Below are 12,840 nucleotides of genomic sequence, written 5' to 3' on the forward strand. Positions count from 1 at the left end.
CTAAAAGACAGTGAACGTTCTCCTGGAATTCCTCTGGATTTATGGCCTGAATCTCATTCAGCCCCTTCCCAAAGGCCTTCCCCGGGCTCGGTATTATGACAGGGAAGGCCAACGGAATGCATAATGAAGTGTGAAAGTGTCCCCACTACTGCAGCACCCCTGGGCCGCTGGAGACAAAGGGAGCTGTGCTGGTACGAGCGTGTGCCAAGCCGGGCGTGTTTGCTATGGGGCTGGGTTGGGGTCATGCATGCACTGTGGGTTGTGCAGGATTCGGTGTGTGTTGCGGTACGGATTGCCCTGGGGCTTGAGAGTCATGTACAGTGGAGTGTGTCAAGGCTGACCTGTGGGTTGGCCAGTGCCTGAGAGGTGTGCAATCATGGAAGGTTTCTGTTGTGTGGCAGCAGGCGGACTGGGTTGTGCGAGATGAGTGGGCGGACGCCCGGGGAAGGAGCAGGGGCGCTGGGTTGTGTTAAAGCATGCATGTGCCCTTTCGGTTGTGCAGGGTTTGGGTGATTGCATGCACTGCACGATGTACATGGTTTGTGAGTTGTGTAGCTCAGAGTGGGTGCGCTTGCAGGTTGGGTTGTATAGGACTTGTGTGGGTGCATGCAAACATAGTTTGTGAGTTGTGTAGCTTGGAGTGGGTGCATGTTTGCAGGTTGGGTGGTATAGGGGTTGTGTGGGTTCATGCATGTGTGGTTTGTCAGTTGTGTAGTTCGGCGTGTGTGTGTGTGTGTGTGTGTGTTTGCAGGTTGGGTTACACAGGGGTTGTGTGGGTGTATGCGTGCGTGGTTTGAGTTGTGTAGCTCGGCGTGAGTGCATGTTTGCAGATTGGGTTGTATGGAGTTGGGTGTGTGCATGCACACTGGGCTGGGGCCGAGGGGTGTTATGTAAGGTGATGTGAGTACAATGAAAGGGCAGTGCGTACTCGGAGATAACTGCACCCCTCACTGAATGATTACCAAATAAAATAAAGAGGAAGGAGCCAGTCCTCAATAGGTTCCAAGGAAATCAACCCGAAGGCTCTGGGTCCAATAGGACTCAAAGAAGGCAAGGGTTGCTTTGTTTTTCCTGACTGATAAATACTCGGGTTCATGAAGGCAGAAAGCTTGTAAGCACCAGGTATCCTATCCTTGTGGCTAGAAGGGCTCTCTCTCAATGATAAATTCTGCAAGGAATTAGCTAGCGTTGCTGTGTGCAATATTGCCCACTAGTGGATGGAATCTGAACTGTTCTCCTGTGTGTCATAGACACCTCCCTGCTAACAGAGATTCTCCTTTGGCTCAAGTGCTAGGCCCTGGGTCTAGAAGGGTGTGGGTTACATCCCAGCTGCTGCTAGGTGGCTTCAAGTGGCCCTGGTCAGCAGCACAGGGAGAGCCGTGACGTCCTAGGTGCCTACAGATTTGTTAGCATTTTTTAAGATGTTAAGATGTTAAGTTAAACAGACACAATCTTACCGGCAGGCTGCTCTGAGCAGGGCAAGAGCACACGCTGGTGAAAATGCCTGTGCCCTATCTATGCTTGTTCCCCCCGCCATTGCTACCACTGGGGAAGCTACACTGGCTGGGGGAGATTTTACTTTAGTGGACTTTTGCCTCACTATTGCCCAGGGGCTCTCAGCCTTCTGTGTAACATATGGGAACCCAGAGGGCAGCAATCGGGCACAGATTCATCACACTGAGACCCCTCGCTCTCAAAGCACATCGGGAAGGTGGGGCTGCGTCATCGTCTTCCTTTTCCAAATGGGGAAACCGAGGCCCAGAAGGGGGGCCTAGCACCACAGTGTGTCCGTGGCAGGGTCGGGATTAGGACACAGGTTTCCTATTGCCCAGCTGTGGCTCTAAGCACTCAACAAGACTGCCTCTCCTTTGGGAACCTGGGGGCCGCATCCAGCCCTTAGTTTTCATTGGATCCACAGTCTTTTGTGTTAAAAAATGATAACCCGAGAGAAAGGAGCAGCCGGGTTATTTATTATTACTGTTGTTATAGGTTTCTCCAGACAAATCCCACCAGGGGCCAGAGATTAAATAACCGCCCCCCCCCTCCCCTCACCCTTTGCCAGCCTGGCCTCTGAACTTCACTGAGACATTTGCTCGTGGCCAGTCGTGCCCAGCAAAGGGTACTAAGGATCGCTGGTGTTGGCCCAGCACTCCTTGGCAAAGCCAGGCTCCACGCTGGGGGTGCGTGTGTGTGGTGGGGAGGGAAGGATCTCCAGGAGGGCACTTGGGCAGGACGAGGACAGGGGGCGTTTTTCTGCCAGCCTCCCCTCGCCTCTGGATTCCCTTCGGCCTCTCCTCCCTCTGGCAGCCATGTCCCCTGGCATCTTCGTACCCCTTCCCCTGCCTTGCTGTGATTACCCACCCCCCTGCCCTAATCTCTGCCCCCCCCCCCCCCGCCAATGCAAACTGCTCCCTCTGCTGCCCCTGCTGCCGCAGACGCTCCATGGCAGCCCTGCCTGGAGATCCCAGCACCTCCTCCGCTCTCCCAGCCTTCCTCATGCCCCTTCTCCTCCTCCTCCTCCGGCACCCAGGGCTCCTTCCTCCCCAGCGCCCGCCGCCGCCTCTCCCCCACCCAGGGCGAGGGGGGGACCGGGGCGCGCCCAAACTTTCCCATGGAGTTTCTGCGGGCGCTCTGGCTGTGCGTGGGGGTGGCGGGCAGCCTCCTGCCGGCGCCCTGCCCGGGGCACCCCCAGCCCTGCCACATCCTCGCCAGGGTCGGGCACACGGTGCGCCTGGGCGCACTGCTGCCCCTGGGGGGAGCGCAGAGCCGGGTGCGCAGCGCCCTGGCCAGGGCGAGCCGGGCCAGCTGGTTCCCCTATAACCTGAGCTTGGAGATCGTGCCGGGGGCTCCCCGGGAGCGGGACCCGGCGTCGCTGGCTCGCTGGCTGTGCCAGGCGCTGGTGGTGCAAAGGGTGGCGGCCGTGCTGGCCTTCCCCGGGTCCCGGGAGGAGCTGCTCCAGATGGAGTTCCTCTCCGCCGTCCTGGAGATCCCCTTCCTCAGCGTCCTGGAGCTGGAGCAGCCCTTCAGCACCCAGGTAAGGGGGAGGCGCTGCGCCCCTGCCCCGCCCGGAGCAGCTTCGGCTGGGCCACAAGTGTGTGGGGGGGGGGGGGGGGGGGTCTGGCTTGTCCAACCCAGCCTGCTCCCGTGGCTCAGGGCTGGTCCGATCGCTGGGCGACCTGCAGCTGGTGGAGCCCGGGAGCTCCTTGGCCACACACGGGCTAGGCCAGCTGGGGGGGGGGGACCCCACCCCGCTGCAGCAATTCCCCTGTTGGCAGGAAGAGGATTTTGGGAGGTAGGGGCGGGGGGCTCCTTGCCCACTGAATCCAGCCCCTCCAACTCCCAGTGCAAGCTGGGCAAGCTGCAGTTGGGACCCTTTTCTCCTCCCCAGCATAAGCCCTGGTTGTCTGTAAGCCTGGGGGGCAGTTCTGAGTGTCGAGCAGCAGCAGTGCGGCTGGGGGAGGGGGAGGGTTTGTTGTTGAGACTATTTTTATGGGGGGGGGTCTGCTCTGTATGCAAAGGAGCAGAAGAGATGCCGGGTTGCAAATCCTTACTTGCTACTGGCAGTCTCTTCCCCTGGGCCTGCCACCCTGGAGTGGAAGGGTTGTGTATCTAGGGGGCCTGGGGAGAGCCTGGTGGGGTCCCTGTTTCAAAGGAGGCTCTGCTTTCTGTTCTCCTGGCTACCTTGCGCTTCCTTCCTGCCAGGAGTCTTGCCCTAGCTCAATCCTGTCTCTGGAATGACTCAGAAGGTCTGATCAATAGTTTAGCCACCTAGAAAGTCCCAGTGGTTTTGAGCTTTAATCACAGCCAAGTTCAGACCTATCCATCAGGGGGAATATTTATAGTTCGGGATCACTTTATTCGCAAGCCAGGCCAGCCTCCTTCCCCGTTCATTCCCCGCCACCCCCATGCACCTGCGGGAGAGCAGTGTTAATTGCAGTAGCTGGAGGGGGCAGGGAGTGGGGTTCTGGAGGAAAAGGCCCCTGTGCAAAGGAGAAGTTCACTTTAGGGTGCATGCATTCCTGATTCTCATGGCTTTAGTGCTGGGTGTGAGTTTGTGTAACACAAAGAGGCACCGTGTTCCAGGCTTCTTGCGGTGAGGCAGGTTCCTGCCGGGTCCAGAGAGGAAGGTGTTTAGATACCATGCTGATGTTTGTAGTATACAATCTAAGGCCCCAGTCAGCAGGCAGATCCCAGCTGGGCCATAGATATCTATACTGACCATCCAGGGGAGATGGTGAGATGAGACCTTAACCACCAACCCCCAGGCGCTCTTTGTAAGATTATGCTCTCCGGCTAAATGTCCCCAGTGTTGTGTGCTGGCTGCTGCTTCCCACCCCAGAGGTGGCTGCATCTCCCCAGGCGCTGTATGCAAAGTCCTTTGAAGCTATGCCAAAGAAATATAAACAAATGACTGATCATACAATGGTAGGTTCAAAAGGGTGGGGTTTTTTTGTGCATGCTGCTGTCACACGGGCTGCCTGAGAAGCTTCTCTCTATATTCCTCTGGCCTCATTAAATCAAGCAGGGGCATGGCCAGCATCTCCTGTACTGGGGGGTTAAATGAACATGATGCAGTTAGTAGAGAGGAGATGTTGGTAAGTGTGGGGAGAAACCCCTCTAAAGAGAGAGGTGGCGTCCTCCAGGGCATAGAAGAGACAAGAGTCAGTTGTCACGAGGCTGCAGGACGCAGACAAACCCTGTGGTTCTCTGTGGTCCCCTGACTGCTACTGCATGTCAGAATCTAGGGACACTTTAAAAGGGCCTAATTTCCAGGCCATGCTGAGCGCCTGCCCTCTGAAAACAAAGTCCATTTCTCTGTGTATATAAAATCTCCCCACTGTATTTTCCACTGCATGCATCTGATGAAGTGAGCTGTAGCTCACGAAAGCTTCTGCTCAAATAAATTTGTTAGTCTCTAAAGTGCCACAAGTCTTCCTGTTCTTTTTGCGGATACAGACTAACACGGCTGCTACTCTGAAAAAAGTCCATTTAAGTGTCTCCAGTTGGGCACCCAAAATAATAGCTTTTAAAGGGTGGCACTGCTGGGTGTGGCTTACACATCCACATGGGTGCTGGAACAAGGGGTACGGGAGGTGCTGCAGCACCCCCTGGCTTGAAGTGGTTTCCTTTATACCCAGGGTTTACAGTTTGGTTCAATGGCTCTCAACACCCCCACTATAAAAATTGTTCCAGCCCTCCCTGTACATCCAAGGCCGCTGGAATCTTTGTGAACACCCACTGTGGGAACGGTGTCTGGGTGACCCTAAAGTGACAGAGCAGGGACCGTCTCACTCCAGAATGAAACCCCTTTCCTGCAAATTGCCCCATCAATAGAGCTCTGAGGGTGTCAGTCAGTTACCTGGCAAACAGCAAAGTTTGTGCTCTCAGGAGGAAACTATTTTAGAGTGGAGCCATAGCAGACCTTATCCTGTGGTAACACATCACAACAAGCAACAGTCCAGCCTCTCAGCTCTTCCCTGTCTCAGCCCTCATCTTTGCCTGCCTCCCTGCCCAGTGTTCTCTTGCTTTTATTATGGGGAATTATTTCTATCACATACAAGGCTTTATAAAGCAGAGGAGGTGGGGTGTGTGTGTGTGTGTGTGTGTGTGAATTTAATTGATGCTACAGGAATGACTCTGCCGGCGGCTTTAAGCATCATGGATTTATTAATGCCCCGGCATTCCCTTGCTTCGTAAACCTTTTCCTGCAGCCTCTGTGGGCTGATGGGAATGCAATGCAGAGGGAGAGTAAAAAGTGACCTAGGACCCAAGATGAAGCCAATTGATGCCAGTCGATTTGGACAGGGTCTAATTTTTCTTTGCATGGAATTAACGTTACTATTTAAGCATATCGGACAGCTGGGCTCTGGGAACTGTTGGGATGTTTGTTTATTTGTATTACACTCAAGCCCAGAGGTGCTGCTACATGCTGTGTAGACTTTAAGGCAAGAAAAGACCATCATGATCCTCACCCACCCACTCCTGTAATAGACCCCGAACCTCTGGCTGAGTGACTGATGTCCTCAAATCATGGTTTAAAGACTTCAAGTTACAAAGACTCCACCATTTATGCTGGTTTAAACCTGCAAGCAACCCATGTCCCATGCTGCAGAGGAAGGTAAAACCTCCCCTCTGGTCTCTGCCAATCTGATCCAGGGGGATGTTCCTTCCTGACCCCAGATATGGGGATCAGTTAGATCCTGAGCACATAGGTGAGGCAAAGCAAAGCAAAGCATGCGACACCCCCTCCACACACACCCACACACCCCCTTAGTGTGACTGGGAGCCGAGCCAGAACCCCTGAGGAATTGTTTCTCCTCTTTGAAGCCTTCCCTTTGCTCTCTTGGATTTGGTGCCCTCTCCTGGCCACTCGCCTCCTTGCCCATTTCCTCTGTGAATCGCCTGCAGTTTTATTTTTGGCGTGAGTCAGCACTGCGGTGGGTTTTATTCCTGTGTGTTGTTTTTGATTTAAATGCATGCAAAGCCGCCAGTCCAGAGGCCATCAGTATCCCAGGCCATGGGATAATGGGACAGTGCCCAGCAGAGACCAATGCTCTCCATGCCCCAGAATTGCCAGTCAACACAGCGTACCCCTCCCTCATTGGGAATTCACAGGAGCCCTTCCCCTCCCCATCAATTGCAAATAACTTGTCCACCCCCTTTGGAGACAGTGGCACCCTCCTAGTCCTGTGGTAAGGATCACTTCACAGCCACGAGCGGGTGGAAAAAGAAGTTCAAAGGCTGCATGAGTTCCCAGAAGCTCCTGTTCCTATTTAGTGTTTTGTTGCCCCCAAGGCCACAGGCGCTAGGGGCCGCTGTGCTGCAGGAGGCAGTGTGGATGACTCAACGGGGTCAGCAGTGCCCGCAGTATTCTAGTGTGGCGTGAGGGGGGTGCTGGGTGTACCCTGTTTTAACATGGTGACCCCCAGTTCCCTCGGTCATTAAACACTTCCTCCCTAAAGTTCCTCTTGTAACTTCATCTCAGTTTGGCCCTTCCTGTCCTAACTAGCAGGGCAGCCTTTCTGGGCAGTTGTTAAACAGCTGCTGCATTCCACTCCTGAGGTGGCTGCACTTTAGTGGTGGGAGGAAATGATCCCCATGTCTCCCTTACCTAATGGCCAGGAGGGAAGCTCAGAGATCTTTGGGAGGAAAGTTCAGTAGAAGGGCAGAGGAGGAGAAATGCCTCTAGATGACACTGAGTATCTGGTGTGGCCACATGAGTTGCCATCGCACCCCCTGGTTACAGTACAGACATATCTTATAGATACGTACAGCGCCTAGCGCAGTGGGGCCCCCCAATTTCACCTGCCCTTGTAATACAAAGACCAAAAAGTAAATCTCACTCATCATCTCTGGGCTTGCAGAATCCCTTCCACCTGCACATGGACCGGAAGAGCCCCATGGAGACCCTGGTGGACGTGCTTGGCAGCATCCTGCAGACCAACAACTGGCATGAGATGACCCTGGTGCTGTGCCATGCCTGGGACATCTCTGGCTTCCTGGATTTCTGGACCAGCAGCACCGACCTCTTCCTGAGGACCATCTTGGACCTGAGCTACCTGGATGAGCCGGGTGCCACCAGCTACCTCCGCCAACACTTGGAGGAGCTTGAGGAGCTGGCCGGCCCGGTGCTGCTCTTCGGCTGTGACGCCCACCTCTCACGGCTGGTGTTCAGGGCAGCCTCGGAGTCCGGCCTGAGGCTGCAGGACTTTCACTGGATGCTGGGGCAGCCGTTGAATGTGGATGAACTGCAGACGGAGGGGCTGCCCCTGGGCCTCCTGGCTTACGGGGAGGTCAACAGCCCCACGTTGGAGCAATTCACCCAGGACGCGGTGGAGTTGGTATCCCGGGCCATCTCCAGCGCCATGTACATCCGGCCCGACCTCACCCTCATCCAGAGCATGGTGAACTGCAACGACAAGCACGTGGACGGCTCGGAGTCCTCTGGGCACTACCTCTCCAGGTAAGCTTGAGCCAGCCCCCATCAGCAGCTCCTAGCACGTGGGCCAGTGTCTGTCTCGTCCAGCCGCTGCCCCCTGCTGGGGCATCTGCTTCTCTTTGAGCATTCAGACAGCCAGACGCGCTTTCCTGCCACGGGGGGCTGGGCGCAGAAAGGGGTTGCAAGCCGGCAGCAATGCCCAGCCGGTCCTCCCACACCCTCCCGTGCCCCCTACTGGTTGGCCTTCCTCTGCATTTGATTTTTACTACAAGCACTGGAGTCTCTCTGTTTGATGTTACGGGCTGGTCCAGGGTGCCGGACTGCAAGAACTGGGTTCTGTCTCAGGTATTAATGCTGACCTGCTGGGTGACCCCATGGCATGCCACTTCCCCTCCCTGTGCCTCAGTTTCTCGTTTGGGTGAAATTCTCTGGCCTCTGTTATGCAGGAGCTCAGCCCTAGATGGTCATAATGGTCCCGTCTGGCCTTAAAAATCTAAGGTTTGTCAGGCTGGGTAATAATAGGGAAGTGGAACTTAAATAAATAATATAAATAATAAATTATTATTTAATTAATAATTAATAAAATAAATTATTATATTTTATTATATAATAAAAATCATTATTTAATTAATAAATCCATGATGCTTAAAGCCGCCGGCAGAGTCATTCCTGTAGCATCAATTAAATTCACACACACACACCCCACCTCCTCTGCTTTATAAAGCCTTGTGTGTGATGGCAGGGGAAAGACCACTGGGCTGGGACTCAGGAGACCTCCCTTCTATTCCTGACTCTGCCACTGACCAGCTGGGTGACCTTGAGCAAGTCACTTCCTCTCTGCATGCCTCAATTTCCCCATCTGTATGATGGGGAATCACAATACTTCCCTTCTTTGTAAAGTGCTTTGTGACCTTTGGGAAAGAAGCAGTTGGCGTTGTTATGTTAATACCTTGCACTCCTCTGGCACTGCACTAACTAACCCTTGCAATCTCTCTGTCAGGGGGAGGGGGTGAAGGGAATAATTTATTGTTATACAGATGGGGAAACTGAGGCACCAAAAGTCACTTGTCCAAGGTCAATACAGCAAAGCGGTGGCAGAGCTGGGACGAGAACCCAGGTCTCCTGACTCCAGCCTGTGCTCTGACCACTAGGTCATGCTTCCTCTTGGAAGATCAGCTGTCCGCTCAGGCACTAACCATTTCCTGCAAGAGGCTGTGTCTGTGCAGAAGCTGTGTGGGAAAGGGACCATGTCTCTTTAAATCTCTGAGTAACATCCCCAGAAAGCTGTTGTTATAGAAATGTGAATTGTGCTAAGGCCCCGAAAGCCCTGCACAAGGCAGTGTGGGCTAGGTCCCTTCCTGACCCTCCCAGCAATCGGCCTGGGCCCTGGAGCATGGCATTTGATTCCTGTTAATTTCAGCTACCAGGGTCATGAATGATCTAGCTGCTTTAGAAATGCAGCAAAGTGCTGTCCCCTCCTCTGGGCCTCTCTGGTAACTTTGGCTCATGCTGGAGACTCTACTAGTGTCTTAATGAGCCTGTTCCAAGGCCCGGGAGAGGGAGGGGAGCAGAGGAAAGGCGAGTGAGAGATGGAAGGAAAAGGAGAGACGAGGAGACTGGAGCTGATGCCAGAGGAAGGCTCAGCTGGGCAGAGGGTTGTTTTATGGGATGCTTTGGCAGCCTTGGTTGGAAAATGGAATTCACCCCCCCGCCTGCACATGCCCCTCCAATCCCCTGTGCCATGTGTGTTCTGACATGAACTCATGTTAGCACTGACACACATGGGCCCATTCCCAGAGGAGCCACACCCAGAGACCCAAGTGCTCAGACATGCACGGCGACACACGTGGTCACATGTCCAGTCGGACATGCAAAGATATGCATGTACATGCATGCACAGACACACACACACTGCCCTGCATGGTTGCATGTCCAGTCTGATACGCGATGATATGGATGTGCACACACAGACCGGCACGCATACCAACACAGCTCCTCCCTGCACATGTGCTGACATGCACTTGGGAGGCCCTGACTTTCCCCACTTGTCCAGCCGGTCTGATAATAATCGGCCCCTTTATCTAGGTCACAGACATTGCTGCTGAAGATTCCCGGCCCAAGGGCGCTCCCACCCCCAGCTCTGCCAGCACCCCTGCCCCTCTAAAACCCTCAGTTCAGCCAGTCTCTGAACGACTGCCCAGCACGGAGCAACCTCTGCTCTCAAAAAAACATCAACTGAAGCAAACTCCTTGATTTAGCAAGTGGAACCAGGCTGGGGAGGCCCCCCCGCCGCCCTGGTCAGGTCCTTGGGGCTTGGAGCAGCCTCTTCAGGGTCCTGAAGAGCAGGGGGTTCTCAACATGGGAGTTGTGACCACCCTGCCCTTCCCCTGTTGTTCATTGGGGGGCAGATCCTGGCTGGAGCCCAGCTAGATGGGGGAGATTGGTGCAGAAAAGGGCAAGAATCCCAGTATTTCCGCTGCTGGGTCCCCTCCAGCCCCTCGGGTCTCTGAACTCTCATCAATTCCCCCTCCGTCCAGAAATCCCCTCCTGCCCCGATCCGCCTGACAGCCTGTTCAGTAGATCAGCTCCCTCCTGCCACCGTCCCAGCCTGGGGCCCCTGGTGTGCTGGGCTCAGGAAAGGCATCACTGTGGCCAGACCCTGTCTACAGCTCCCTCCTGGCCCCACTGCTGTGGCGCTGTGCTCAGCTCCCCGATCCTGGGGATGTCAGCTGCCCAGTGCTCCCTCTCTCCCCTCCCCCAGGTTCCTGGCCAACACGTCGTTCCACGGGCGGACGGGGCGGGTGTCCGTGAGGAACACGTCGCTGGTGCACACCGAGCACCGCTACCGGATCTGGAGCCTGCTGCGCGATTCCCTGGGGGCGCCCACCTGGGTGACGGTGGGCAGCTGGCAGGACGGCAAGCTGGAGGTGGAGGAAGGGTTCTGGCAGAACCAGCTGCCACGCAAGAGCCCGGATGGCAGGGGTGGCTTCTTGCCTGTGAAGCTGCGGGTGGTGACGCTGGTGGAACACCCATTTGTCTTCACGCGGAAGGTGGACGAGGATGGGAGCTGCCCAGCTGGGCAGCTGTGCCTGGACCCCCACACCAATGACTCGACCGTGCTGGAGGCCCTCTTCGAGGCGCTCACCGCCAAGAACGGCTCGGTGCCCCTGGCATACAAGAAGTGCTGCTACGGCTACTGCATTGACCTGCTGGAGAAGTTGGCCGAGGACCTGCCCTTTGACTTCGACCTCTACATCGTCGGGGACGGCAAGTACGGGGCCTGGAAGAACGGGCAGTGGACCGGGCTGGTGGGGGACTTGCTCAGCGGCATGGCCCACATGGCCGTCACCTCCTTCAGCATCAACTCGGCCAGGAGCAAGGTCATCGACTTCACCAGCCCCTTCTTCTCCACCAGCCTGGGCATCCTGGTGAGGACCAAGGACACGGCCTCACCCATCGGCGCCTTCATGTGGCCCCTGCACTGGACCATGTGGGTGGGGATCTTCGTGGCCCTGCACCTGACGGCGCTCTTCCTGACCCTCTACGAGTGGAAGAGCCCCTATGGCATGACCCCGCACGGCCGCAACCGCATAAAGATCTTCTCCTACTCATCAGCCCTCAACCTCTGCTACGCCATCCTCTTCGGGCGCACCGTCTCCAGCAAGACGCCCAAGTGCTACACTGGCCGCTTCCTCATGAACCTCTGGGCCATCTTCTGCCTCCTGGTGCTCTCCAGCTACACGGCCAACCTGGCCGCCGTCATGGTGGGGGAGAAGACCTTTGAGGAGCTCTCGGGGATCCACGACCCCAAGGTGGGAGGGCCATTGCGCTGCCTCGGAGGCGGGCGGGATCCGAGGGGTCGGGGATGTTGCCGTCTTCCCTCCCCTCCCCACGCTGGTCTCCTCTGCAACCCGGTTTCCTTTGGGTGGTGGCCACTCCAGCAGCCCACCGCCCTTTAGCACCATGCTGGGGCCTTGGGGTCAGGCCCAACTCCAAGAGGAGAGCGCCCCCCTACCCGTCACTTCGCCGACTAGAGTGACTAGAGGGTTAGGGTTAGGGTTAGGCCTAGAGCATTATTCGCGCTAGGCCTTTTGAAACTTGTCCACATCGTTCCCAACCCGTCGTTGTGTTGGGCTGTCGCCTGGAGCTTTGCCTGTTGGGCCACCTGCCACGCCCCGTTTTCCCAGCTGGCTCCCAACTGCTGCTGGTTCTGGGAACGACAGGGGCAGGGGGTGTAAAATCCAGTGGATGGTTCAGTCGGGGGCGCTCTTCCCTCAGAGCCGTCTCTGAGCCATTGGCCCTGCAGTGCTGGTGCTGTCTTTTGAATGAGACTTAAATCCAAGGTCCTGTCTGCTTGCAACCTCAAAGACCCCAGAGTCATTCTCCTATGAGTTGGGGTGGGGGTTCATCCTAAGTCCTGGCCAGATTCCAGTTGGGGTAATTCTGCCTCCCTTAAAATCCCTCTCCCCTGCAGTTCAAGCTAGATGCAGCATGCTTCCTCACCTCCTGTCCTGAACCGCTGCTGTTTGCAGAGAAATACCTCCACCCCAGAGGTGGCTGCATTCTGGTGGTAGCAGTGGTGCCAATTAGAGAAGGAGCAAACCCTACCGGTTCCCCCCGGTTTTTGCACTTGCTCACTAAATCAATATGGCTGATGCCAGAGCCATCCGGAGTATCGCTGTGGCTGCATGGTTACAATCCCGCTCAAATTTGGCCCAGCCGTTCAGACAGAGGGGCAGCTGGACCAAACGGTGCTTCCCCCTGGCTCACGGAGTGTCTGTTCCTATATAGCAGAGTGCAGGGGCGGCCCCCGAGACATCAACTTGTGCTGGCGCTGGCTCCTGCACTGTGTAGCTAAGAGAGGAGAGACTCCCCGGCTGGGGGTGGGACTGGCATGTGCC

General features: G+C 55.8%; 1 protein-coding gene across 2 annotated transcripts in view; it reads left to right on the forward strand.

The window, feature by feature from the left end:
- Positions 1-12,840, forward strand: part of GRIN3B (glutamate ionotropic receptor NMDA type subunit 3B) — a 22,680-nt gene continuing 9,840 nt past the window's right edge. The window contains exons 1-3 of one of the 2 annotated variants that reach the window (XM_043502520.1): positions 1-191; positions 7,365-7,963; positions 10,701-11,751. In XM_043502520.1, the coding sequence (XP_043358455.1) occupies positions 7,383-7,963; positions 10,701-11,751 (1,632 nt within the window). In that variant the 5' untranslated portion in view covers positions 1-191; positions 7,365-7,382. Of the gene's footprint in view, positions 192-2,386; positions 3,035-7,364; positions 7,964-10,700; positions 11,752-12,840 lie in introns of those variants that run through there. The other variant, XM_038383952.2, reaches the window with a different exon arrangement.

This window comes from Dermochelys coriacea, chromosome 25 (assembly GCF_009764565.3).
Source record: "Dermochelys coriacea isolate rDerCor1 chromosome 25, rDerCor1.pri.v4, whole genome shotgun sequence".
In the NCBI taxonomy this organism is placed as follows: domain Eukaryota; kingdom Metazoa; phylum Chordata; order Testudines; family Dermochelyidae; genus Dermochelys; species Dermochelys coriacea.